General features: G+C 37.4%; 2 protein-coding genes across 6 annotated transcripts in view; one reads left to right on the top strand and one right to left on the bottom strand.

Annotated features, from left to right (window-relative positions):
- The window catches only part of Dnajc24 (DnaJ heat shock protein family (Hsp40) member C24), a 33,078-nt gene extending 25,225 nt beyond the window's left edge, over positions 1-7,853 (bottom strand). For 2 of the 3 annotated variants that reach the window (XM_076929393.1, XM_034494466.2), the window contains exons 1-2: positions 7,721-7,853; positions 7,015-7,161 (exon numbers count right to left, since the gene is read on the bottom strand). In XM_076929393.1, coding sequence (XP_076785508.1) covers positions 7,015-7,161; positions 7,721-7,723 — 150 coding nt within the window. In that variant the 5' untranslated portion in view covers positions 7,724-7,853. Of the gene's footprint in view, positions 1-7,014; positions 7,162-7,580 lie in introns of all 3 variants that reach the window. The other variant, XM_034494467.2, reaches the window with a different exon arrangement.
- A 95-nt stretch (positions 7,854-7,948) lies between these two features.
- The window catches only part of LOC143441385 (uncharacterized), a 32,448-nt gene continuing 12,477 nt past the window's right edge, over positions 7,949-27,919 (top strand). For 2 of the 3 annotated variants that reach the window (XM_076929394.1, XM_076929395.1), the window contains exons 1-3: positions 7,949-8,131; positions 9,342-9,402; positions 18,705-18,771. In XM_076929394.1, coding sequence (XP_076785509.1) covers positions 7,949-8,131; positions 9,342-9,402; positions 18,705-18,771 — 311 coding nt within the window. The remainder of the gene's footprint in view (positions 8,132-9,341; positions 9,403-18,704; positions 18,772-27,919) is intronic. The other variant, XR_013108725.1, reaches the window with a different exon arrangement.

Raw genomic sequence — 27,919 nt, forward strand, 5'->3', positions numbered from 1 at the left:
AAAGACCCAACTCTTGGTCATACTAAAGTAGAACTACCTTTCTCAAAGTGTGTGTACTTCTCCACAATCAGGCCTCTATTGAACCAATAGAACTAGGTGCATCCTCTCCTATAAGTGACTGACCAGCTGTCAGAAGTTGTTCATCAAGGCCTGGCCATAGAATGGATAAGAGAAGTGCTGTCTAGTTCTAATTGTGAAAAAGCTGCCATGTATCCTGATTTCTCTCCTCAGCCCTCCATAGCAACTCCAGGAGCAACAGTTGGCTTCTGTTGTAAGGCTCTCTTACCTCCCGATCACCTAGGCTGTAAACAAGATCACTTCCTTTCTGGTGTCCTCACAAGTACACTTAAAGAGCTGTTCTTAGCTCCGTAAACCAACATGCTAATTCCATTTTGAAAGAGCACAGGTACTCTTGGTAACTTTTCTTTCAATACATGAAATGAATTACATAATGAGCTTAGAGTTAATCTATACATTATAATCAAGAAAACCTCTAAACATGTACACACATAGAAAATTATATTTTATACTCTTACAACACTAAGCCTCAAGTGACATGGATTTTCTTTAAGATTATGGGACACACTCTACCAGCAGCATGTAATTTTCCAGCACAGTAGTTCTTTTCCAATTGAAAGGTATCTTATAATATTATCAGTGTCAACAGATAGGAACCCCAGTTTTCATTAACAGCAATTTTTTATACATATAATTACAAGCAATGAAGGAATATTATAACTAATATTTCCAGACCCTAGATGATTTTAAATAGGTTATTAGAAAAACTGTTATCCGTGGGAAATAAAACACAGTTTAGACTTGACTTTCAAGAATAAGCAATCACTTTTATAAATAAGCATTAAAACAGTGCTAGGAAATGTTAATTGTTTTATTTTGTGTAGTAAATAATTTGTCAAGAGACTAAATATTATGTAAAAGAAATATCTTTAGGGGTAATTGTACATTTGACATTTCCATGTGACTTTACTAAATCCACATGGGTTGGAAACTCAGAAGCCTGAGATTTAACAATATTTTATACCAACAACTAATTATGTAGGAGGTGTTAAGTTCAGTCTTTAAATTTGAAAAAAGTACATATAATAAATGTACCTCTTCATAAAACTAAACACAGAATGGTATTATCCAAATTAAACTTTATTCTCAACTACTTTGTGACATTGTTGAAAAGCACAGATTGAGAAACCAGTCATTTAAAGGCTTGTTTTGTAACAAAACAGACCTAATAACCATGGTGAAGAATGTCAGCTTGCCAGATGCTTTTCTTTCTTAAATCTATCTGAAAATTTATCATAAAAATAAAGAAAATAAGTTTCATTATATAAGCTAGAACCAATCTATATAGTCTTTTGAAATTTGAAATTGAAAGAGAATAGTAATTAGTTTGGCCTTATACTCCACCTCACTAACCATAAGGTATTGCATAAAAACCCAGAAAAAATGAAATTTCTGTCTGTGAGCAATAGTAAACCCTGCAGCATGGCACCTTTGAGAGACAGTGTGATACAATGGGAGAAAATGCAGAACTGGAAAATCTGTGACCATGCCTAGATTTTTAATCTTCATTAATTCTGTTTCCCACCAGCCAGCTATACTTTAAGCTTTAGATTTCTCAACTACAAACATAGTGATAACAACACCTACCTTACAGAACTGCAGAAATTATAAAGCAGGTAGCAGGTCAAAGCACTTGCAAACTGTAGATATATATGCCATGTAACAACTATTTACATCTTTGCTTTCTTAAGCAGACCATATGGAGCATAGTTTAACTCATTGGCATATTAGGACTATCAGTTACTGTGCTAGTTATAATGGCAAATCATATATAACAGCAACCCAGACTCAAGAAAGCTAGAATGCTAGCTGACTGGTTTTGTTGGCTTACAGCTCTTGTTCCTGACATACAGCTGTTAACTGAGATTTACTATGGATGTCAGTATACTCAGGTGCCGTCACCCAGAATGATGCTAGGGGACATACCCTCCTTTGCTTTGCTGCTTTGTTCTCTCAGTAGACAGCTCAAAGAGATCACATCACCTTTCTGCCATTCAATGGGTGAGTGAGCCAGCCATACATTCACCTTTCTTCTTTCCTCCTGTGACAATGGCGGCAAGTCTCTCCTTCTTACCAATGCTCACCTTTCTGCCTATGCTTGAGATGCCAATGCCTTCAGTCAATGTTTCTTTCATAACTTTCATCTCAAGTATTTTCTTGGTACATTCCCATCAAATGCAAACACACTCAACTCTTTCCCATAAGAAAGCAGGAAAGAAGAAATGTCAACACCATCTTTTGTGACACTCCAGCTAACCTTATTATCCTCTCTACTTTATATCTGTTCCACCTGTGTCCTACAGAACCATCACCAAACTCAGGATACTATGGATGGGTCCCCATGAGGAAGGGTGCACATGGGGAGCTGAGGATTGTATGAACATTTTCAAGCAACTAGTGAGAGTTACTCAGGTCAGGCAGCAGGTAGGTCAAAACATACCAGGATAGCAATAATGCCAAGGAAGTGTATGTCCCATAAAAGGAAATGAAAATAGCTCACAGTCTCTAATAACAACACACACACAGTCTCTAATAACAATACACACACACACACATATATATATACATATATATATATACATATATATATACATATATACATATATATATATATACACATATATATATATACATGATTCCTTAACAAATTACTCTAACAGCAATGGGATTAGAGAAATATGGATATATAAAATGAAAAGCAGGAATACACAGGAATGGATAATGAAGTGAAAAAAAAAACCTGGTATGAAAAATTGATCATAGTCTATGACCATACTGCCTTGTATATTACATGATCTCATCAGATCTTAGACGCTAAGTAGGGTTGGGCTTCGTTGGTACTTAGATGAAAAAACTGACTATAAATGGTACTTGCTAACATTCTGATCAGGAATCTCTTCAGAGAGCCATGTGGTAAAACAAATGCTTGTTCCCCCAGTCAGTGACATCAGAGAGTGATGGGACCTTCAACAGGTTGATGGGGTCTAAATGAGGTCTTAAGGTCCTTAGAGGTGTCCTTAAAAGTAGTTGTGGGAACCTAGTCTCTTTCTCCTTGCTCCCTACCCATTGATAAATAGCTTTGTTCTACCATAAGCTGTCCCAGCACAAGCCCAAAAGCAATGGTTCTACTGACCATGGATTAGAACATATAAAATCATGAGCCAAGATAGACCATATCTCTCTATAAGTTTCCTACCTCAGGTACTTGTCAGGGTAATGGAATGCTAACAGACACAGTATCCAATTCAAAAAACTAAACATAAGCCTAAAGTGCAAGAGTATACGACCTCATTCATACTGCTACCTTTAGGAATAACTTTGTGAGCCAGAACAAAGCCCCTGGTACCCTTCTTCATCAAAAGGCCAGGTATCTACTCTCTCCAACAAAGTAGAAAACTAGAATTTTACTGTGTACATAAAAACTAATGAGATCTAAATTCAGAAATACTAGTCACTGTGTTAGAGGCTAGGATAAATGGTATATTGAAAAAAGGAGGGAAGGAAAAAGGGAGGGAGGAAGGAAGAAAGGGGAGAGGGAGAGAATGAGAGAGAAAACAGAGTACTATGAGCCCAAGTTACCATGTTATCAGCAGATATTTAAGAATTCCTTTCTGGGAAATAGAGCCAAATGCTAAAAAAAGAAATGAGGTTGTTAAATGGCATCATTGACCTCACTGAATGAATACCTCTGGTGACAGACATAAAAATTCAAAATCAGCCCTACTATTTCACTCCTAAATATGACCATGAATCATCAAGTATGCAAAGAAGCCTTTGTAATAAAAAGTATGGTGGAGGAAACCCAGAACTTGAAGGAAGAAAAAGAAAAGTTTAATTAATTTTTAAAAGATAGTGTTGCAAAAATAATAAAAAGAAACCTCCCAAAAATTAAATAAGGCAGAAAATAAAAATAAAAAAATTAAAAAAGCAAAAATTGGTGACAGAGGTATTAAAATATAAAGTTGCCTACATTTATTGAACATTTACTGTATGCTAACAAAATTCTGGAGATGGTTTTTAACAGTAAATAACTCAGAAAAATATTATGCCCTGGAATACAAGTAAAGACAATGAATGAACGGTGAAAGTGTGCTAAGCTGGACCAAATGCTGCTGATCAGGTGGTGATTTAAACTAAGAGACTTCTGTACTCAAAGGGGTTCTATTAACTATGCCAGAATAACAGGCACAAACCAGAACTCTTCTGGGAAACTAGGATTTGGCCATCTTAGTAATAAATGAAAATGATGTTTTATAATTGATTGAGGTTTTCAGCAAGGGAGATGTTAGCGGTGATCTTAGACAACAGTAATTACAGTCAGAGAAGAGGCAGAGCCTCCTGATGGAGGAGAGGAACTGGAGAAAGGTAGTACAGCCATCTGTGGGGAACGGTTTCCCACAGAATCCAGAGATGGAACAATAGCTGACAGAAGTGGGGTTAACAAGATGGGAGAGAAAATGGCACATTCCAATTCAGGTAGGAATACTCCAGAAAAAAGCCAAATATCTTCAGCACCATGACTATTAGCCTATTGGTAAAAGCACAGAGGAACACTTCAACTCATAATTCTTCCTTTACTTCTGTAAAATAGAAAACTGAAGAATAAAAAAGCTGAGGCTTCCATGAAGCCTATTGAATGAGCACAATCTCTACATTAAAAATTAAAATATTGCTGAGATAAATTTTAAAAATGGTTTAAGTACATGAGGGAAAGAATATAAGTATTCATATAATCAAAGTCAATACTTGTAAGGAATCTTTTTGCTAGAATGGATACATATTAATGAGATTTTATTAAGACTCAGCCAAAACTGCTTTTGTTAGAATTTTACAAGCTAATTCTAAAGTTTCTATAGAAATGTGAGCAAGGGCTAGCAAGATGGCTCAGTGGGTTTTAAAAGAATTCACCACCACACCCAAGGACCTGAGTTTTATCAGGATCCACGTGACCCATATGACTCTCTTATGCTATTTTCTGATCTACACACACACATGCACATGCACACACACTCTTAAAAAGGAATGTAAGCAAACAAAAACACACTCAAGAAGAATGAGAGAATTTCAAATAATACCTAGAAATAGACCCATACTGCCAACACAGGCTAATGAAGAAAGAATATGTTTTCAGCAAATGATGCTGGGGGAACTGCATCTCCATATTGAGAAAAATAAAGATCTAACCACCAATTTTGGTCTACATAAAAGGTATAGGTCTATCAGTAAAGCAAACTATAAAGCTTCTAGAAGAAACAGAAGAATATTTTCATGGCATTAGAGAAGACATACAAAGTAGTAAATATAAAACAACAAAGCCAAAATGTATATTATTTCATAAAAAAAAAAAAAACTTCTTTACTGCGGGTATAGCGTAGTAGTAGACAGACATAAACTAGACCAGATATATTGTTAATGTGCATATAAAGTGGACATGTGCTTTAGTCCACTTTAGGATAGCCACAAATAGGACCTTATAAAGCCTTCCCATTGCTTAATGACAAGACAACAGAACATGGAAGAACCTCCAGGTTTAGCTAGCCAATTCTCTAGCATTACCTTACGATTACCTAAAATACAAGAATGATTTAGGATAAGGAAAAATTTCAACAAAATGTACTTGACTTTTCTGATCTTAAAAATTCCAAGGTGGAAGGTGCCTAAAGTTCATTTAGTCTTTATTACATAAGACTGAGATTTTTGATGGTGAGATATCTTTTTCAATAAACTGATTGGGTAAAGTATCCGAGATCATATTTGACATAAACTAGACAAACAATGCTTCACAAATAATGATTCTTTACCTTTTCTTTGTAAACTGAACTAAATGGAGAGCATTACATGGCTAGTGATCTTGGCTAATGAACATCATACTATCACTGAATAAATGAATAGAACAATTCAAAAGTTCTAGATAATTTATGTACTACGATTAATTTAAAAAAACCAAGTATCACTGAAAAACAATTTTAAAAGGTTTATATTTTCACTATCCAACATAAATATAATCTAGACTATTAAATAAAGGCTGCACATACATGTTAAACACAAGCAATATTAAGTAACATTTTGATATTATAAATGCCATCACAGAGGGGAAGGGGTGAGCACAAAGTCCCACCCCTAGCTGAGGAGCTACTGGCATCTGATAACTGCAGGCAGAGATGTCAGTTTTCTTTAAAGGTCTGACTTCCGGGAGGTAGTCTATACTCGAGGGCATGCCCCACACCCAAGAGTATCTGGGCAACACAAATTGGACTCAATGCATTGGGGAGATAGGGAAGGGAACTCGAATTTGGGTTGGTAGGGAGGTGGAATTATATCTGGGAAAGCTGGGAGAAGGGAAACGGAGATGATCAAAATTGTATGAAACTCTCAAAGACTAAAAATATTACTTAAAATTTTAATATATGTAAAACAAGCACATGTATTCTATTCAACAGCAAGTACATAATGCATTATCATTTTAATATAAAATTTTAGATTTTTATGTTCTTATTTTTACCAAGTTATCAAAATCCAATGAACAGTCTATATAACATATTACAATTTTACGCACAGAATATTACACATTTCAAGTGCTCAGTAGTATGGTTGTAGATAGTGGATATCAACACTTACTAAGTAAAAACTGTTTTAGAGACTTAACATGGATTATTTCAGTCAAAATTAGCTGAGATGCATAGAGAAAAGTGATCCAGGTTGATAGTGACAGAGTCAGGGTATTCTAACTCAGTCACTCCCATGTGACTGAGTTAGTCCCATGTCACACCTAATCAAAAATTCTTTTTCTCTACTACGAAAACGTTCAAATGAACAAGCAAATATCTAGATTCCGATTGATAAAAATGTTTTGAAGCTTAAATTTCTGGTCCCATTAAAAAACACAACAAAACTGTTTTCCAGGCCACAATTTCAAATCTGAAAGAAAAGACTTACCAGTAATATGAGTTTCTGATACTTTTGTTTTAGATCTGACACAGTTGCAGATGGGTCTGCCCCCAGAATGCTGTACCAATCCTTTTTGAGTGTCTGCTCAAAAGCCATCAGCGTCCTTTGAACTAGAATGGGGCCTTCTCGGATAACCTGCAGCAGAAATGTTATTGCAATTCATTACAATCAAAATAAAGAGATAGTCCTCTCTAAATTATTTATTACTTGAGTAAATTGTGATCATAATGTAAGCCCAAGAAAATCTATATTTCCATTTTAAATGTCCCATAAATGCCATGTACAAGGATAGAAAGATACAGAAAAACTATTAGATATTTCATGGTATATGCGTATCACTTAAATAAATTTACAATGTCATAAAAGAGAATTTGATAAGCCTGGGTGATGGATGGACTTCTAAGAAGGTATTTCTTATAATCTAATGGCAAGATTGGCATACAGGCGCTCACTAAACACACTGGAGCTTAATAGTAAGTATTTATGAAACGAATAGATAAAAGAAATGGAATGCCAAAAGAATTATTTCTTCTAGAGTAAACGTAAAGACTCACGAAATGACAGCACAGCAGGGGCTCGGGGAGAGGGGAGTCCTCTTGCTAAGGCAAAGATTTTCACAGACTGTAAAGACATCCCTCCAGAAGCTATGCACTCCAGGATTCCACAGTCCTCTCAGCTGTAGAAAGCAGCTCACCATGAAGCAGCCGGAGCCTAGGGACTCGCGGCGTCCACGGTCCGCCCAATCCAGGCTGGCCCGGCTGATGCCTTCCCCTGGCTCCACACAGCATCAGACTTACCACACTTCTCACTGGAGCAGGAATCCACTTGCTACCGCCGCGGGACGGAGCACGGCACCCACTTTCTTTTCCGCCGGAAGTCGGAGTGCAACGGGAGTGTGTTTCCAGTCGCGCCCTAGTTGTTGATGCACATATCTGAAGGGCCCCGCCTCCTGCCCGGACGCCGTCGCTATGGTAACTCGTCTAGGTTTCTGAGGTTTCCGTCAACAGTGAGAGGAGTCATGGAGAAATGCCTTTCCCCATCTTGCTCTAACTCTCCCTTGTCTCCAGCGGCACCACGATTGTTGGATCCCTCCACATCTCTTAAGGTGCACCTTCATCCCAGGTTCCTCTTACCTTAGAGTCCTATTTGTTTATACTGGGGGCGAGGAGTTGGTGATAAGGATGAGGATGGCTAACACATTATGCCTAATAATCATTTCCGTTAGACCTGAGCAACTGACTTAAAATATTTTTTAAAATGCAAACCCTTCCCCATTTACTACCTCTTTATCGCTTTCACTTCATCCCAGTGAGACAGCTGCGGAAGGTGTTGCTAGAACTACTTTGTAGATGAGGAAACAAACCAAAGACAAAAGCCAGATATATACAGGTATAGAACCAGCATTCTTAACAGAATGAACTGTCATCTGTGAATTATTTAAGTATGGGTTACTCAGAATGAACACTTTTGAGTGTGCTTCTCTCTCTCTCTCTCTCTCTCTCTCTCTCTCTCTCTCTCCCTCCCTCCCTCCCTCCCTCCCTCCCTTACTCCCTTCCTCCTTCCCTCTCTCCCCTTCCCTCCCTCTCCTCCTCCTTTCCCTCCCTCCCTTTCCTCCCTCTCCCTCCCCTCTCCCTCTCCCCTCTATTCGTTCCTTAAATTAACCCTTCTCTGTGTTTCCCACTTTTCCTTGATCTCTTCTTCTCATTGTATCTGGAGATGAGAATCATGTTAGTTTTGAGACCTTGGTATGACCTCCCTTGGAGATGCAAAATAGTTTGGGTGTTGCTACTTTCTTAGAAGTACTTCCCTTTAGTCTTTTTTCTTCCAAATATTAATCCAAGAAGCACCGAAGATAAAATAAGTGGGAAATATTCTAATGGGATAAATTATTTAATGCTATGAGCATTGCAGAACATACGATAAACTGCAGAATGATACGGGTTGACTTTAAAATCTAAATATAAAAGCACAGATTAAGTTCTCCAATGGATGGATATTGTCATGTTTAAAGAAAAGATCATTATACACTGAGATGATATAGCTTCAGTTCTGGACTTAGAAAACTATATGTATGGGCCTACAAAAATGCATACAAAAAAGCAGCAAAAGTAAGTATTGTGCATCTCTCCCTATACAATACTATAAGAAATCCCTCATTTAATTTTTCTAACCCTCAAATAATCCTTTTTGACCCTTCTCTGTATATAAAAGTGTGTTATAGAAGTCCAGTTTTTAGAACAAACATTTTGATACACTATTCCATCAGGTTATTGTGTCATTTGTTTTATTTAGCCACTTTATTTGTATTTCCATAGGAACCTCCCAAATACTTTTCATTTTTATCTCCAAGAACTTTTGTTTGCTGCACTAAATCAGGTAAACTTTTTGGTTTATCTCCAAGGTGTCCGTAATCAACCTAAACTGTCAATATTTAATTGATATCATCCAATATAGACATTCTCTTTAACTTTCTCTCATTGTTTCAAAGATGTTTTATGAGTATTTTCCTTGGATATGTATCCAAACACTTAAAACATTGAATCTGGTGGTTCTGTTTCTGAAAATATTTGATCAGACTCATTTTTTTCACTAACAACTGATTTCTGTTGTTGTATTTGGTTCATTGAAAAAAAAACAGATGGTTTGTCTTATAATCCAAATTATTACTGTTTGAGTAAACTCCTCAAGGTGGTTGTTACATGGATCACTAATCATTAATTTCCATTTTAGAACAGTGTCATTCGATAGAAATATAGTAAATTCCAAATACAAGCTGTATTGCGACTTCAAAAATATTCTATTTGACATCCAGAGTAGTTTCACTATAAAATGGAATCATGTAAGTCAGCAGCTCTCAGTTTGAAATTTTCAGTTTTTAATAGCCTCATATTATTAATGGCTATCACATTGAGCAAAGCAGGTCTAGAGAATGAGGTCATAACTCTTTTACAATTGCATTAATTTTTATTGTGTATTTTATTGTGTATATATTTGTTTGTGTGTAGGTGTGCCACGGCATGTGCTAGAGGTCAGAGTACAACTTATGGGAGTCAGCTTACTTCTTCTACCATGTGGGACCTGAGGACCAGCCTCAGGTTGTCAGAATTGACAGCACTTGTTTTACATTCTGAGTTATATCTTCACCCTAAAGTCCTAACTTTTTATTCTGGCATTAATTTACCTTCTAGTTGAATCTTTAGAAAATACTTCTTTCAACTTTCATAACAAATTCTATAAAATACTCACTTGTACTCTTCCAATTCCATGATGCAGTATTGTCTCTAGAAGTATGTTCTGTAACTATTTCCCCAATTTGGATTGCCAGCCTTCTGGAGGAAGAAACCTTTCTTATTTGACAAGCTAAGCACTGGGAGCTGTCTTGCCTCACCTTTCCAACTTCTAGTGATGAGTTTCTGATCTGGACTGGGTCATACTTCAGTGACAGGGACCCAAGACCTAGTAGACCAGGTTTAAAAGGTAGGAAATCTGGTGTCAGGAGGTCTTGCACAAACTGTCTTATACCAAACAAGCTTATTAAGAAGTACAGCATCTTATATATGGTTTTAAGCTTGATGGGACACACTCAGAGGAAAGCTATCATACAATAGGGTGAAGACAGCAGGAAGCTAATCAAGCAATGTTGCACAAAGGGAACACAGGCTATCTCAAGTGTATGATGAGGGCTTTGGGGCTGATAAGCATAAGCTTTTGCTGGGTGGGGATAGCTGATTTTTCAGGAAAACCTCAGCTCCTCTAAGACCCTGTCCCCAGGCTACTACTAGCTCTGCCAAGCATATTCATGGTTTTAGACAAGTAACTATGTTCCTTCTCCATAATCAGGGTCTCAAGGAAAAGATCCCAAGACACTGACCCCAAACCATTACTGGCTCTGCCAAGCACGTTTCTAGTTTTAGTTCCTTCTCAGGCCTGAGGAAAGTCTTGGATCAGCTTGGGTTCCAAGAAGCTCCTAAAATAGGTTTGTTTCTTACTGACTTATTTTCAGAAACAAACTTATCAGTCATAAGCATAAATATAAACTATTGGGTTGTAATGAGAGCTTAGTGCTTAAGAGCACACACTGCTTTTGTAGTGGATCTGAGTTTCATTCCCTTCATAGCTCAAATCAGCTCAATTCCAACTCCAGATGGATCCAATCTCTCTGGCCTCTGAGGACAACAACACTCACATGAACTTTCAATTAATTAAAAATAGAATAAATAGAAAAAAAATTTTTTTTAATATTTATTTATTTAATGTATATGAGTACACCGTCACTGTCTTCAGACACACCAGAAGAGGGCATCAGATCCCATTACAGATGGTTGTAAACCACCATGTGGTTGCTGGGAATTGAACTCAAGAACTCTGGAAGAGCAGTCAGTGCTCTTAACCACTGAGCCATCTCTCCAGCCCCCGAAAAAAATTTTTAAATGAAACATAAACTATGTGATAGCTAAGGACATGAATTCTGCAGCCAAGCTGCATAGCTTCAGCTCAGACTGCCTGTTCCTGGCAGTGAGAACTTGTAAGAGTTAATCCCTCTGTAACCTGCTTTATTTCTCTGTCAATAGTTGCATGTGTAATGCCTCCTTTATCTAAGTAAAATAATGGTGCCTGAAATCAGTAAGTACTTAGCAAAGGTGGATTATTACTATTACTAGTTTTATAAAACAGCTTCTTAGTTTTAATATAACAGTAAGCATTCATGGCAGCTTTCCTGTGTACCATTCTGCTTCTCAGCTGCCACACAGGGAGTAGTGTCCTCTGCCTATGATGCCCTACCTTGTTACAGACTTGGAACTTAAACACTTACCAAAATAAATGCTTTTTCCTTTTAAGTTGGTCATCTCCAATATTTTATTGTAGTAACAGGAAGCAGACCGGCACAACAATTCTAACTTTTCTTTTCAAACCAGCTTTTGTTTCTCACCTAAGCTTGCTAAACTTGTTCTACTGTCTTGTCTGCTCACCAGCATTATCAGTGAACATTCAGGGTTTGCACGCAGCCATGTACTTAGTGAGAGTGACTGATCTGGAAGTACATTTGGTTACCACACCTGCTATTGTTGTTTCTTGTTTAGCTCTGTTGTATCTATGTTTTAAATTCTTGGAGAGTCTTTATCTTACCTGGGGTTTTTGTTCCTGTATTCTTCAGATGTGTTTTAACCATCTCAAAACCCATTAGACATACTGTCTTAAACCATCTTCAGCCATCATAGTACATGCCAACTTATTTTCAGCATCTTAGTCTTTTACATCTCTGTCTCTTCTTGTCATCACTCTGGCTTCTCTATACTTCCTAGATTCCCTAAAACACAAGGCAATCACTTTCAATCAAGTGAGAAAATGCAGTTATATGCTGCTTTTTATAGCATTCTTCCTTCTCCATTTTTACTTTTTAGAAAAAGTTCATTTTGTCATGTAATTGACTCATGGAAGAAAGGTTAATCTGAATGATCAAGGGGTGTTAATTTGTGGGTTAAAATGTGTTAAATAGTTGATATGAAGTCTGTTTAAGTCAATTAGAGTGTATAATGAAGATGTTGCCAGGGTGTTAGGGAACCTTTGGAGTTAGTTTGGAATTCACCAGTGCATGTTGACTGCAGCACCTGGTTTAAAATGCAACTGCATATGAATAGGTGTGCACATGTAGAAGATGCTTGACTTTATTAATATGACTTATCTTTTATTATGGGAAAGGAAACCCATCATTTGTTTCTTCATTAGTAAGATGGACATGTGATTAGTAGCATTATTGCCTCCCTTACTTATAAGGCTCCTCTGAAGTAAACTGCATCTGCACTGCATAACCAAGAAAGCATTCCTAGCTTTTTGTTTGTTTGTTCCTTTGTCCTTAAAAAATTTTCAGTAGCATCATTAAACATTGAATGGAGAAAGACATTCAGATTTAAATAAATGGTTTGTTTCTTCTGTAAAACTGTCCACAGTGATCTTATGAGACATTGTCGTATTGGTTAATACCATTAAAATTTCAAAACAGTCATTTTTATGTAGACCATAGTGTTATGATGCATAAATTTCAGTAGTGGAATTCAAGTTGATTCAAGAGTACAGCCTTGCATCTTCCACAGTTAACTCCCAAAGGAATGAGTTAAAACCCCCATATTTTAAACTATGTTCTTTCCCTCAGCATATGGGTTGCTATGGTACTATTTGTTACTGCTTACACCAGTTTACTAGCGATAAACACATTTAGCATTGCAGCTTCAACTTGCAGCCCTCCAATTTAATCATTAGAGATGGATGAAAAACAAGTCTCCTTTGCTAATGGGCTTTCATCCCTGATGGAGCCAGTGCCAGGATGATGGAAGCATGCAGTTGAAATAGACTAGATAGCTGTTTTCTGATGAATTTCCAGAAAATATCATATTTATAAAAATATAGTGAGCAATTCATACTATTACTTTTTAATCTGCTGAGAAGCTCTATGAGTACAGTCTTTTGTAGCTCATTAGCAATTTCTTTAATGAGTTTTTTTGGTGTGATAGATAGTTAAAGTAACAGACAAATGACAGATTGTTTGCCTTTAATGATTTCCCTGTTTCGAGCCCATTACAAAGCAATTAGAAATCTGACAGCATTTTCACTCTGCATTACTGATCATCTAAAGTGATGAGGAATGAGAGGTGATGAATATTAATTGTATATTTTCATATGATTATCATAAATTATTACCTTGTCTGATGTGCTGCAGGTGAAGTGGGAACGTTAGAGAAAGTCAGTCAGATATATTAATTTGAAAGACTTGATGTTTTTAAATCTGTGTCTGTAGTGAGAATCCTGGTCTGTAGTGTTATTCTTTATTTCCTTGTGAATCTTAAACTAAGTGGTTTTTTTTTTTACTTCCTCTGTTTGTTTGAAGAAATTTAAATACATTTTCTTATTTGAATAAAAGAAAAGTAAGGACATATTCCATGGTGCAGTGAACATGTGTGTATTCAAATTTAGGAAGGGAGCCATGAGGGACTTCTGTTTCTGTATATATATATATATATATATATATATATATATATATATATATATGAATGATATTAACACATATCATGTGTACAGAGGAAGAAACATCTAGAAACTCATCCAGTTTCAGTCATAAAGCTAGGTGATCCTGCATAAGAAAAGGCAAGGGATCAAAGTATGCTGAGGAATAGTATTAGATTTTTCTGCATTTTCTAGATGAAGTTTGGCATTGGTCCATAGTCCCTCCCTTTCAGCAGGGGAGCTAACTGTCCTCCAGATGTAGGTATTATTTGTTATTTGAGCTGGCCTTAAACTTGGAGCAAATTTTGGTTTAGAAAAGAGAACTAGTGCTTGGTGAGAGGCAAAAAGCTTAAGAAATGCTAAACAACTAACCATGGGTTTGGAGCAGTTTTGCCCACAGGTACAGAAATAACTTGTGAACTGGACTGTAATAGGCAAACCTGCTTTCCAGGGTGCAGCAAGGCCATGTCTGCACTCAGGGTTGTCTTTCTAGACTACGTATTTTGTTTGTGGAGTGCATGGTTTATAAAAGTTTCTTATTTTGGGTGCACATTTATGGAAAAGACAATAATCTATATAATGAACATACATTAATAAGATAAAATTTTGATATGTTGCTTAGAAACTATTTTCTTTTATGTGTAATTTTATGAATTCTCATTTATAGAAACTGAAAGCAAAACTCTTAGATCTTTACAAATGAACATTTTTTTTGCTCTGAGAAGTTGAGAGTTCTCTGTAACTCATTACATTTTTTGATATTTTAACTTTAATTTCATGTGTATGAGTGTTTACCTGAATGTATGTTTGTGCACCACACACATGCCGTGGCATGGAGGCCAGAAGAAGGTGTTGTGTATGCTGAGACTGGAGCTACATAGTTGTGGGCCACTGGGTTGGGGCAGGGAATTGAAGCTTGGTGCTCTAGAAGAGCAGCCAGCACTCTTAGCCTCTGAGCTATACATCTAGCCCCTTGTGTTTTACTCTTCATGCTTAGTAACTTCTCAACATTTTGTACTATAGCAATCACCTTCATCTTCAGAATCAGTCCAACTAATAGACCTTAAAAAATCAATGGAGTGGTTCTCAGGAGCCTCCTTTCTTTCTGCCAATATCCATTGTCCAAGCAAACTTCATATCTTCTAAAGTAGAAACAGTTGTCATTTGTTTCTCTTCTACCTCTAAAATATGACTGTATTAGCATTTTGTACTGTTGTTTGTTTGTTTGTTTTATTCTATAATGAAATACCTTAAGATTGGATTAACTTCATAAAGAAGTTTTCATTTCACTCACAGTGCTAGAGATCAAGGACATTACATCAGTGTCACCTTGGTTCTGTTAAAGACTTCATGGCAAATGGCTCTACAGTGCTGGTGTATGTGACAAAACAAAAGGACATCACAAGGAAGGGCTCCAGAGTAATGCAGGAACCAATGCAAGCTTTTACAACAACTGGTTTTCACTAGAACTGAGAGGTCTCCCAAAAAACTCAATCCTTTCTGAGCAGATGCCCATGGTGACCTAAGTCTAATCCCCACATCTTAATGTCTTTACCCACACACCAACAAGGCCATCCTAAAGACCACGCTTTTCATACATGGATCCTTGAGGGATAAACCCCATCCAAGCCATGAAATGCTGACTAACATGAGTGTGTAGTTTTGGGCCAATGTTCTATTTCTATCTGAAGAACTCTTTCTAACTGACAGAGAAGAGTATCAATACTACATTCAAAGCAACTTAAACTGTCTAACTATGGCATGGTTAGAAATCCAACAAGGAAGGAGTAAACACTCTTCAGTGGCAACTCATGTGTAACTACATCTTCTCTGAAATCAAAGAAACCCTTGGATATGTTCTACGTCCCTAAAATTTCTTGGATAGTGCAAGGGCAGACACAAGTGTAAAACACGGGGCTAGGGTTTATAATTGTCAGACATCTCCACATATGCTTTCTTGTTTAATTCTTAATCCTGTTGGATACATAAGCTGATGCTGTTATCATCCTCATAAAGCAGGTAGGACTGGACAGAAACAGAGACAGCATCAAACCTAAGGCACCAGACTCTAAACTTCTTATAAAGCCTCTATGACTTGAGGTATAGAGATACAGTGGTTTCAGAATTCTGTTTTCATCAGAAGCTCCATCTGCATGCTTTAGACAGATAGAAGAATGAATGCAGAAGACTTTAGAAACTCTCTCTTCTCTGGTCTAAAAGTCACCTTAGAGCTCTAGAACTTCTTCACCCAGTTACAGCCAGTTTTGTAAATGAGGCACTTTCTGCATGTTCCCAAAATCTGTGGGACCATTTTCTTTGGTTGTAACAAATAATTATTATAGTCTTGGCTTGGTAATTAGAAATATATCTATCTTATTGGTGCTATTGTTCCATCATTAGTTATGAAACTCTTTTATGATATGGGTATCTTCTCCAACCATTTTTGAAGTGTCCCACGTTAAAAGACAAAGAGAACCATGTGGCTGATTTTGTTTCTTTATTGTTGGCAGAGTGAAGGTGAGTGAGGCTGTACTGGTTACTGGCCCTACAGTACAACAGTACAAATACTGTCTGAGGATCAATTCCATTTCTGACTTAGAAACTTCTATGATTGATTATTTTCCTGCGATTTCAAAAGACAGTTGAGATCAGATGGTAATTTAATAGTCAAACTCTTTTCTTTCTAACATACTCGTATTCTTTATGTTAAGCAGTATCGTAGTAGTTAGGGTTTATATTGCTGTGAAGACACACCAGAACCATGACGTCTCATCTTATTTACCTAGCCACTCGAATTGTAGTTAATTCCAGACAGTTGACAACCAAGAATAGCTACAAGAACCAAATGAGTATGAATTCTGACCTGTAAAAATGATTAATATGTGCATATGTGTACATATATTTATAATAAAAATAAATATCATATATGTGAATATATAATATATATAAAATCAAGGGTTTTTAAAAATCTTGAGATTATAAAAGTTTGTTTTTGAAAATGTGTATATAATTGCATTCTAATTACCTTTTTTGATCACCCACACACCCACTCCCACCTCACCACTCTAGCATTCCCCTACACTGGGGCATCAAGCCATCACAGGACCAAGGGCCTCTCCTCCCATTGATGCCAGATAAGGCCATCCTCAGCTACATATGCAGCTGGAGCATACCATCTCTTATAAAGGAAAATATTTAATTGGGGATGGCTACAGTTCAAAAATTTAGTTCACTGTCATCACGCTGAAAAGCATGGAAGCATGCAGGCAGACATGGTGCTGGAGAAGGAGCAGAGAGTTCTACATCTGGATCAGCAGGCAACAGGAAGAGACAATAAGCCACTAGGTCTTGCTTGAGCTTTTGAAATCTAAAGCCCAAACCCAAGTGACCCAGTTCCTCCAACAAGGCCACACCCACTCCAACAAGGCCACACCTCCAATAATGTCACTCCTTATGAGCCTATGGGGACCACCACAAATGTTAAGAGAATTCAGAAAACCAATTATGTTCATTCATTTGTTCAGTAGGAACCTTGGTTTAACATGGTACCTTATCATTCAAGATTCAACCTGATTGACTAACACAGTTCCCATATTCCTCCTTCTTTCACTATTGGCCTTTTTCCACCACAATAATCTTCTTAATGCCTTGGTATGTACTCATGTGCACTCATATCCTTGACCTCTGCCTACAAAAACTTGTCTCCCTCTTTTTGTTGACAGTATATTTGTCTTAAATAAGTAACAATTACTTTTAGCACTCATTAAATTTCAAGTTTTTTTTTAAAATCTTGTGTTTATTTTCTAAGCAAGTTTTTTTTTTATTTTTAAAGATTTACTTACTTAGTACACATAGTGTGCCTTCATGAATTTATGTGCACCATTTGTGTGCAGGTGTCCATGGAAATTAGAGAGCATCGGATCCTCTAAAACTGAGTTGCATTTGTAATCCACATGATGTGGGTGCTGGGAACTGATCTGTGTCCACTGCAGTAGTAATAAGTTCTCTTAGTTACACAGCCATTTCCTCATCCCTATACCCCATGAACTTATTCTAAATACTATCGCTCATTTCCATACTGCTTACCTCACCTTCTCAAAATTTCTATGCTTAAATACATATCCTTTCCCAGTACAATTTGGCTGAATCAAAAAATCCTATGACCCCCAAGGGAGAAGTGTCAATAGTTTGAAGAGAGTATTAGGGAAGTTTAGTTCTGTTTTTAATTAAGGGACCATGAAGGATCTGGTGAGAAGGAGCCAAAATGCAAAACCAAGATTTCTTGATGTCTAGTAACTGTATCTACCCATTTCTGAAATAGGCCCTCAAAAAAGAAGAGATAGGTCAATAGCTGCTGGTCTAAGATTAAGGCAAATTTTTAGGTTATTTTCTTCCTAAATCCTTATTGAACCAAAGAACGGAAGGAAAAGGCTTTGCAGCCCTAAAATCACTCTGCTCACATTTCATACACATGTATGGCATGTCACCTATCACAGGAGGATACTGAGTTCATTTGGCGTACTAGGCTGCTTAGATATGGTAATTGTTTCCCTGTACTTTTGATGTTACTAATTGATTGTTTAATTTGTTACTACATGTTTATAGGTTAAACTAAGCTGTCTAATTATCAAAGTAATTCTTTCCTAAATCTAGAGTTGGGTACGTTTTTACTTTTTCAGGCTCCATGGATAACTTCCCTCACTTCAAGTTGGTGAAAGCAGAGGAAAATCGTTTAGAAGAATACAAGTAAGGGTAACAAAATGTCTGTGTGACAGCCTACCCTATCTTATGTTGATAGTCATAAATATTTAACCAGCATTTGAATCTTTCTTCAAGATTCTAAAATTTTAAATTAACCACCCCTCCCAGATGGTCAGGCACATGTCTGTTTATACTGAACTCTGCAAACAGGTCAAGTTTCTTGCTTACTCAATTTAAGAGGGCCAGGCTACCTAGCAGGATGCCTCAGCACATCCCAGAGTTCTCTGTGCTTATTACAATCATGCTTGAAGTTACCCTTAATGATCAGCAGGTGTTAGGGTCTTGGTGTAAGAATTATAATAAGTACCAACCACAAGGCTTGAAGCCATGAAATTATCATTAAGAACAAGAAAGTTTGGTGTCTGCAGATGGACTAGATCCCTAGGTAAGGCAGTCTCTGGATGGCCTTTCCTTCAGTCTCTGCCCCACTCTTTGTCCCTGCATTTCCTTTAGATAGGAACAATTCTGGGTTAAAATTTTTGAGATGGGTAGGTGGCCCTATCCCTCAACCAGAGACCACACCTATCCACTGGATATGGTCTCTACAGGTTCTATCTCCCCTTTGTTGGATATTTCAGCTAGTGTCATCCCTGTTGGGTTCTGGGAATCTCTTGGGTCTCTGGCATCTGTGACTTTCTAGTGGCCACCCCCAGTTCCCCATCCCCCACTGCTATACACCTCCATTCAATTTCCTGACCGTCTGTGACACCAAACCCAGACACTATTGCTGATGCCAAGAAGCACTTGCTGGTAGGAGCCCTGGTGTCTAACTGTCCTCTGCCAGCTCCTCACCAATACAGATTCGGATGCTTGCAGCCATTCATTGGACTGAGCATAGGGACCCCAATGGAAAAGTTAGGGGAAGGAATAAAGGAGCTGAAGGGGATTGCAACCCCATAGGAAGAACAACAATATCAACTAACTGAACCCCTCAGAGTTCCCAGGGACTAAACACCAAGCAGAGAGTACACATGGAGAGACTCACGGCTCCAGCTGTGTATGTACCAGAAGATTGCCTTATCTGGCAGTAATGGGAAAGGAGGCCTTTGGTCCTGTGGAGTCTTGCTGCCTCAGCATAGGGGGATGCTAGGGTGGTGAGGTGGGATCTGGTGAGTGGGTGGGGAAGCACCCTCATAGAGGCATGGGGGAGGGAATGAGATGGGGTGTTTGCTGAGGGGAAACCAGGAAGGAGGACAACATTTGAAATGTTAATAAATCAAATAACCAATAAAAAATCTAAAATAAAAAAAGCAAAGGAAAAGATAGTTAAGAAAAATATCTGAATCTGTAAACAAACAAACAGCTTGATTTTGTAGGACTTCTCTTAAGCATATCTGTATTGCTAGCATCATGGTTCTTGCAGTTTGGAACCATTATAAAGTAAAAGAAACTTTTCTTGAGAACACAGTGACCATGGCAGTCACTCTAAAGACCAAGAAGATCAGTTACTCATGGTTGGATAAAGCATATAGCATAAACAGACTAGACAAGGTCATACATGATGTCTCAAGTAGGCAGAGCAAGATGTCATTCAACACCGTCATGTTCCTCTGTAGAGTATGGAATTTAAGATTATAAAGTTCCATTATTTCCTGCTGTCTCCTCCTCTTGAGTGTGTTTGCTTCTTTTTGTTTTAGACCTTCCAAATGTGCTTTTAAGTTGCTAGTGTAGGATCTCTCCAATTTCTTTATGAAGGCACTTAGTGCTATGAATTTTCCTCTTAGCACTGCTTTTATTGTGTCCCATAAGTTTGGGTATGCTGTGCCGTCATTTTTGTTAAATTCTAGAAAGTCTTTACTTTCTCTTTATTTCATCCGTGACCAAGTTATCACTGAGTAGATAGAGGGAGGGAGGGAGGGACTTGGGTTGGAAAGCGGAGGAGGAGGGAAAAAAGAGGGCAGGATGAGGTATAGGAAGAGACATGAGATAAGTCCAGAGGGACTAACGTTGGCATTTAAACCGAAGAAGCTCTGACTCGCTCAATTTTGTGAGTGACATTTTTTTCCTTTTTTTTTTATTAGATATTTTATTTACACTTCAGATGGCATCCCCTTTCCCCATTCCCCCCACCCCCTTTAGGAAACCCCTATCCCATGCCCCCTTTTCCTTTTTGCATTTATACATTTTTTAAAAAAAATGTTAATCATAGGCTTTATAAGTTTGGAATTGTTCAATCAGAGGTGTAACCCACTGATTGACCTAGATATAAAAAATATGGAACGCTTCACGAATTTGTGTTAGATGAAGTGAAAACTTGTGACTAAAAAAGGAACTAAATGAAATCATATTCTTAGTGGCTAAGATCAATATGAATGACTTCTCTAGACTAGAGAGCTACCTCAGTGGCTAACAGCATGTGCTGCTTTTGCAAAGGAGCCAAACTGGTTCCTAGAACTTGTACCAAGTGGTTCACAGATGTGTGTAACTCCAGATTCCGGTGATATAATACTTTCTTCTGGTCTTCATGATCTCTCTCTCTCTCTCTCTCTCTCTCTCTCTCTCTCTCTCTCTCTCTCTCTCTTTCTCTCTCTCTTTCTCTCAGAAGAAAGAATGACCCTTCTATACCTGAAATTATGAGGAAGAAAATAGAAATCCATGCTAATTTTGCTGTCATAGCTCAAACTGATAAAGTGTTAGCCTTGGTGCTCAGTTAAGATGGAGAAGCGATTAAATTCAATGTACATCTATATATAAAAAAAGAGCATATGTAGGATTTGATAGTACCTATGTCTCTTGAGATATGTTATGTGGGATATACTGGATTTGTTTATTTTTTTACATAGAAGAGTCTGTTTAGTAAAGTCATAATGAGAATTATTTCTGTCTGTCATTCTTGCATAAGTAATGGTTTCAATAAAGCTGTATAGAATCATGCATATGCATGATGAGGGTGCCTCTCATTGTTTTTTTCCTTGGAAGACTAGACAGTCTTTAGCACATGGCTTCTTTAACAAGAAGGGAGTGAGATGAACCCTAGAGCAATATTTTGTCACCCCTGCCGAGGCAGTGATCTTTAAAGTGTTTATATTTCATACCAGGAGCATGTTACATAATAGTTCTTATTGAAACAAATTGGAAGTACTAGATTTATGTAATCAGATTTAAGAGATTTGTTTCCCTATAATAGTTGAGCAGTTTTTCTCTTTTCCTGTGGTTGGCTTGCCAGACCCTTCCAGCAGATTCCGAAGTCACAGTGTGTTTTACAGAAATGCTTGAGTCTCTCTAAGCTGTAGGTAGAATTCAGAAGATTTTATTAGTACATCAGGTCACCTGTAACATGTTATTTTAACAACTTAGAGAGAAAAGGATAACCTATTGAGTGGAGGCTTCTGGCTTAGCTTTAAACCTCCTGCATGTCTCCTATCAAGAGGCTTTCAGCTTCCTGAGGTCAAATGCTGCACTTGTTGAAGATTTGCACATAATGAACTTGAGCAAAATGAAGCAGTAGTTCACGTTTGGGAGAAAATAACTGTGTATTTTTATTTTTATTTGGAGAATTCTACCCATTATAGTAATATATAATGAAAGAAAAACTATCTTTATTTTGAAAAATCAACCTTAAAAACCTTCAGATTTTTTATGTGCCTTTAAAACTTTTGAGCCTGTTCTGTTGCTACATTGTGATCTTTTATTTCTAAGGAATTACATGTTTCTCTTTCTAAAAGGGAACAAAAGCGAGAATTGAATAATCTTTTACATATAAAATGAATATTTATGAAAAAGTGGCTACATTTGAAAAATTGCATGTATTTTATGCCCCTATTTACTAGTTACTATGGCAACCACCACACTACTTAGTATTTATGTTGTCTAAGATTCAGAACACCTTTTCAGTGAAATAAATATGCCAGTACCATGTCTTGTATTTACTTTGGTGTTTAGAAAACTATTGATTCTAATGCATATTTTTGAGAAAAATCGCAATAAATAATGTAAACTTCAGCCTTGTTTAAATGGTACCTTTTCTTGCAGTATGGTTTTGAAATCAAAATATTACATTTATTCTTTTCCTTGTTATCAAAATCAGTATACATAAGAAAAATAACAGAATTTAAGACTCATGAGTCAACATCGAAATATTGTCTTTTGATCTTCCCTATTTTTATGACCTAGTTTGATTTATGAAAAATTTCCGAAGCTAGATACACAGAGAGCTTAGACCAAATACTCAATACTGCTTCATAAACAAGGCTTGTATAGCTCCCATTAAAAATAGCTTTAGCACCTATGAACAAAAGATTTCTACTTTGTAACTTGAAATAAAAGGCATGGACTCTGCTATTCTCTTAATTATTTAAATAATTCTGCCACGTGATACATAAATGTTATTTTAATGCTAAACATCAGGATGAAAGTTATAAAGCATAAAACAGACATGTTTTCTTTCACGTGCTGCCTGTGAAGAAAAGCTGGAGCAGGCACTGGGATACCACCAAGCAGGGAGCAGATTGTCTCTCAGAGTTGTAAACAGGGTGGGGCTACAGCTTCACAGTTGATGTTGACAGTATCTCTGTGGGAAATGTAATTATCAAATGAATTAGAACACGTCTTAGTATTAAGATTATTAATTGTAATTTTAATTGCCTTTTTCAAGATAATTGGATATGTTCTCATAGGTATATGGGAAAGGGGACATTGGGCTAATTAGATATTTTGAACTCAGTTATCTTTAAAATACTTAGAAGTTTAACCTACATGCATATATACATATTCACACATATATGGAATTCCTTAATTAAATGCATTTATAAACAGAATTAAAATAATCCATAATCTACAAGCTCTTATTAAATATCCCTCACAATACTTCTGTGAGTATTAACATCATTTTAAAACTTAAATAATGATTATTTAAACCATTGCATTTTTATTATCAAGTTTAGACTAATTGTTTGCAGCCAACACAGTACACACACAGTGCTTGTTTGTGTGAGATTCAGAACACCTTTGCAGTCATATACGTATACCAGAAAAATGTAGTAGTTATTTGTTTAGAAAAACTTATTCAAATGCATATTTTTGGTAAAAACAAATAGCATTTGTCTAAAATTAGTCAGGCAGAGTAATTGCCTGACTAGTGGGTGTTGCTAGGTGGGCTTCATATATTTCTGGCAATTTTAGAGTTTTTTCCTTTTTTCAAAAGTCATCCTATTTGGAAGTATGCAGCCGCTTGGAAGTTCTTTAAACACTTTGATAAAGAAGTTTAGCTTCCAGAGCTCTCAAGGGCTGTTGAGTGGCATGGCCAGAGGTGTGTGCAGAGCCATAGTGCTATGTTATAATAATAGGAAGCATATTAAAACATGTGAACACAGACATCATCAGCATATCTACTAATGAAATGAATCTCATATGGGCTATCTGTTCAGTGCGGCCATACCTTTGTTTAAAGCAAAGACTATGAAATCTTAATGAAAATCTAAGGCATTCAAAAATTATTATAGTGATGAGTACTAAGGATAGGAGAATGGTAAAAATATCTAGGATATATTATATATGTGTATATATTTGTATACATATATATGTACACACACAGATACACACACAGACACACACACACAGACACATACACAGACACATATATACATATATATTCATTCCATCTTCCCATGTAGACATTTCTGTGATAACTAGTTATCATTTAATAAGGCAAATTACTTAAGATTAAAAGTATAATTATACTATGGTAAAAAAAAAAAAAAACCACACTGCTGTACAATTTGGTTCTCTTTGGGGCAGTGCTGGGGTTCTTATTCAGGACCATGCATGTGCTAGACAAGAATAAGCCTGCTGAGCTGTATCCACAGCTCAGGTAACTGTCTTGTCCAACATTAATTCATTGTCATCTTTCAAAAATCTAGTTCTCAATAAATAAGTAATTTGATGACTAGACGAATGCATGATGGGAACAGGCATTACCAAGGTGCTTTTAGGGAAACATTGCAAGTGCCACGAAGATGCCTGCTATATTTAAGGAAAGTTGGCATGTCTATCATAACACAGATGGCAGGCCAATGGTATGATATGAATATGCTAGAATTAGTTTGCGAGCTTCATTTCTACTAGCGCAAGATATGGCAAAAGGTGAGAGAGCTGGATGCTTAGCTTGTAATAATAGCACAATAGCAACTATTAAAGCAAGGCAAAGCCAAGCCCCCAAAATTCCAACAGAAAGAAATGATTTATTTGAGAGCCTATACCTCCCTACACCTCTTAAAAATGTATTGCAAATTACTTTTATGACAAATGGAAGCATAAAATCACACATATTAATGTAGTGTTTGTATCCCTGCATACACCCAACACTGTTCAAATCAAATTGAATATATATAATTTATATATATTTGTATCTTTTTTTTTTTTTTTTGGTTTTTCGAGACAGGGTTTCTCTGTATAGCCTTGGCTGTCCTGGAATTCACTCTGTACATCAGGCTGGCCTCAAACTCAGAAATCCGCCTGCCTCTGCCTCCCAAGTGCTGGGATTAAAGGCGTGCGCCACCACTGCCCGGCTATATTTGTATGTTAAAAGACTTATCATTTTTATATGATAAAACATTCAGGATCCTAGCTTTTGAAACATACAGAACATTATTGCTATTTCTAATAATCTGATTGCACATTAGCGTGATAGAGCTTCTTAATATTAGATAACTTACTGACTCCTTTCTTTCTCTTTCTTTCTTTCTTTCTTTCTTTCTTTCTTTCTTTCTTTCTTTCTTTCTTTCTTTCTTTCTTTGTTAAACAGGGCTTACTCTGTATAGTCCTGGCTGTCCTGGAACTTGCTATATAGCAAGCTAGCTTAGAGCTCAGAGATCTGCCTGGCTCTACCTGCTGAGTGCTGGGATTAAAGGCGTGCACCTCCAAGTCTAGCTTACTTTGCTTTTTCTTTCTCCCTCCTCATTATCCTGCCCAGCCTCTGGTAACTATCACTCTCCTGTCATACTGTATACAATTAACTCTTCCATACCTCATCAGTGAGCAATCACACAGTAGCTATCGTTTCGTATACTATTAATTCTTCTGCACACTGTATATGAATGATCACACAGTTGCTGTCTTTCTTTCTTTCTGCAGCTGGCCTATTACATTTAGCATAATCTATCCATCTATCCATCAACACCATTACAAGGAACAGGATCTTATTCTTTTTATTGATAAGTAATATTCCAGTATTTAAAACCTTTTCACTGGTTGCTGAGCATATAATGGTTTCTGGTTCTAGGATATTGTAAATAGTACCTCATCTCTCTTCAGTAGTCTGACCTCATTTCCTTTGGGTATATATTCAGTATAGGTCTGCCATATCACATTGTGGTTCCATCTTTAACGGTCTGAGGAATGCCTGTACTATTTTTCCGTAGTGGTTGTATTTGCATTGCCAGCACAGCACACAAGGCAATTCTCTATCTCCACATCCTCTCCAGCACTCGGCCTTAGTCATTTTGATCATAGTCATTTTTGCTGGTGTTAGCCAGTAGGTCCTTACCTAGTTACTGTCCATGGTTTTCTCTTTGGAGCTTGAGCTACTGCTTTAACAAAATCAATTTTGATAATTCAAGGTTCTTTTTTATTGGTTATTTTATTTATTTACATTCGAAATGTTATCCTCCTTTCCAGTCCCCCCCCCCACCGCACAAAACCTCTAGCCCCTCTCTCCCCTCCCCCTACCTTTATGAAGGTGCTTCCCCACCTGACCACCCACTTCTACCTCAGAGCCCTAGCAGTCCCTTACCCTGGGAGCCTCCACAGGACCAAGGTACTCCCCTCCCAGTGATGCCTGATAAGGCAGTCAATCCTCTGCTACATATCCGTCTGGAGCTATGGGTCCCTCCGTGTGTACCCTTTGGTTGGTGATTTAGTCCCTGGCAACTCTGGGGGAGTCTGGTTGGTTGCTCCTTCAGTCTTTTCCCTAGCTTCTTTATTGAAGTCTCCACACTCAGTCCAGTGTTTGGCTGCGAGCATCTGCATCTATACTGGTCAGGCTCTTGCAGAACCTCTTGGGGACAGCTTTACCAGGCTTCTGTCAACAAGCACTTCTTGGCATCAGCAATAGTGTCTGGGTTTGGTGTCTGCAAATGAGATGAATCCCTAGGTGGAGCAGTCTCTAGATGGCCTTTCTTTCAGTCTCTGCTTCACTCTTTGTCCCTGCATTTCCTTTTGACAAGAAGAATTCTGGATTAATATTTTTGAGGTAGGTGGGTGGCCCCATCCCTCAACCGGGGGCATGCCTATCCACTGGATATGTTCTCTTCAGGTTCTATTTCCCCTTTGTTGAGTATTTTGGCTAATGTCCTTCCCGTTGGGTCTTGGGAACCTCTTGGGTCCCTGGCATCTGGGACTTTATAGTGGCTACCCACAGTTTCCTCTTCCACTGCTACACACCTCCTTTCAAATTTCTGACCCTCTGTACTTCTCCCCATCTCCTCTTTTATCTGAACTGTTTCCCCTTTCCCCTCTTCCTCCTCTCTCCCTCCCAGATCCCTCTCTCCCTCTACTTCCCGAGATTATTTTCTTCCCCCTTCTGAGTAGGACTGTAACATCCACACTTTGATGTGGTCTTCTTTCTTCTTGGGTTTCATATGGTCTGTGAGTTGTAGGGTGGGTATTCCAAGCTTCTTTTTTTTTGCTAATATCCTGTTATCAGTGAGTACATACCATGTCAAGTTTCTTTAAGAATACAAGAATTGCACTGCAGAAGAATTTCTTTTGTACTAAGCTGTGTTTCTATATCGTTAAAATAATTTAAATAACTGGCAATCTAGATGTGGTGTGTGTGTGTGTGTGTGTGTGTGTGTGTGTGTGTGTTTTATTTATGCAGTACTAGAAAGTTAGGTATAATGAAACCTTCAGGTGTATTCCTTACTGAATTCAATAGTTAGTCTTCTGTTGTTAGAAAGGTTTTTTTCAAGTCTCTGAGACAGTGGTCTCCCAGGTGTCTCTTAGGAAGTTTGAGTATAGCTGCAACTTGTATTTCCTGAACAGTTCACATTTATTTTTGCAATATCTTGGCATATGACAGCTTTCAACTACAGATTTAATGATTTCCACCACAGTATAGAGATGCTATTTCTTTATCAGTAGAAGGTGGCAACTAAATAAAGCTACCAAGATGGCAGGAAGCAGGGCATTCTGTAAT

Source organism: Arvicanthis niloticus, chromosome 2 (genome assembly GCF_011762505.2).
Source record: "Arvicanthis niloticus isolate mArvNil1 chromosome 2, mArvNil1.pat.X, whole genome shotgun sequence".
Taxonomy (NCBI): Eukaryota; Metazoa; Chordata; class Mammalia; order Rodentia; family Muridae; genus Arvicanthis; species Arvicanthis niloticus.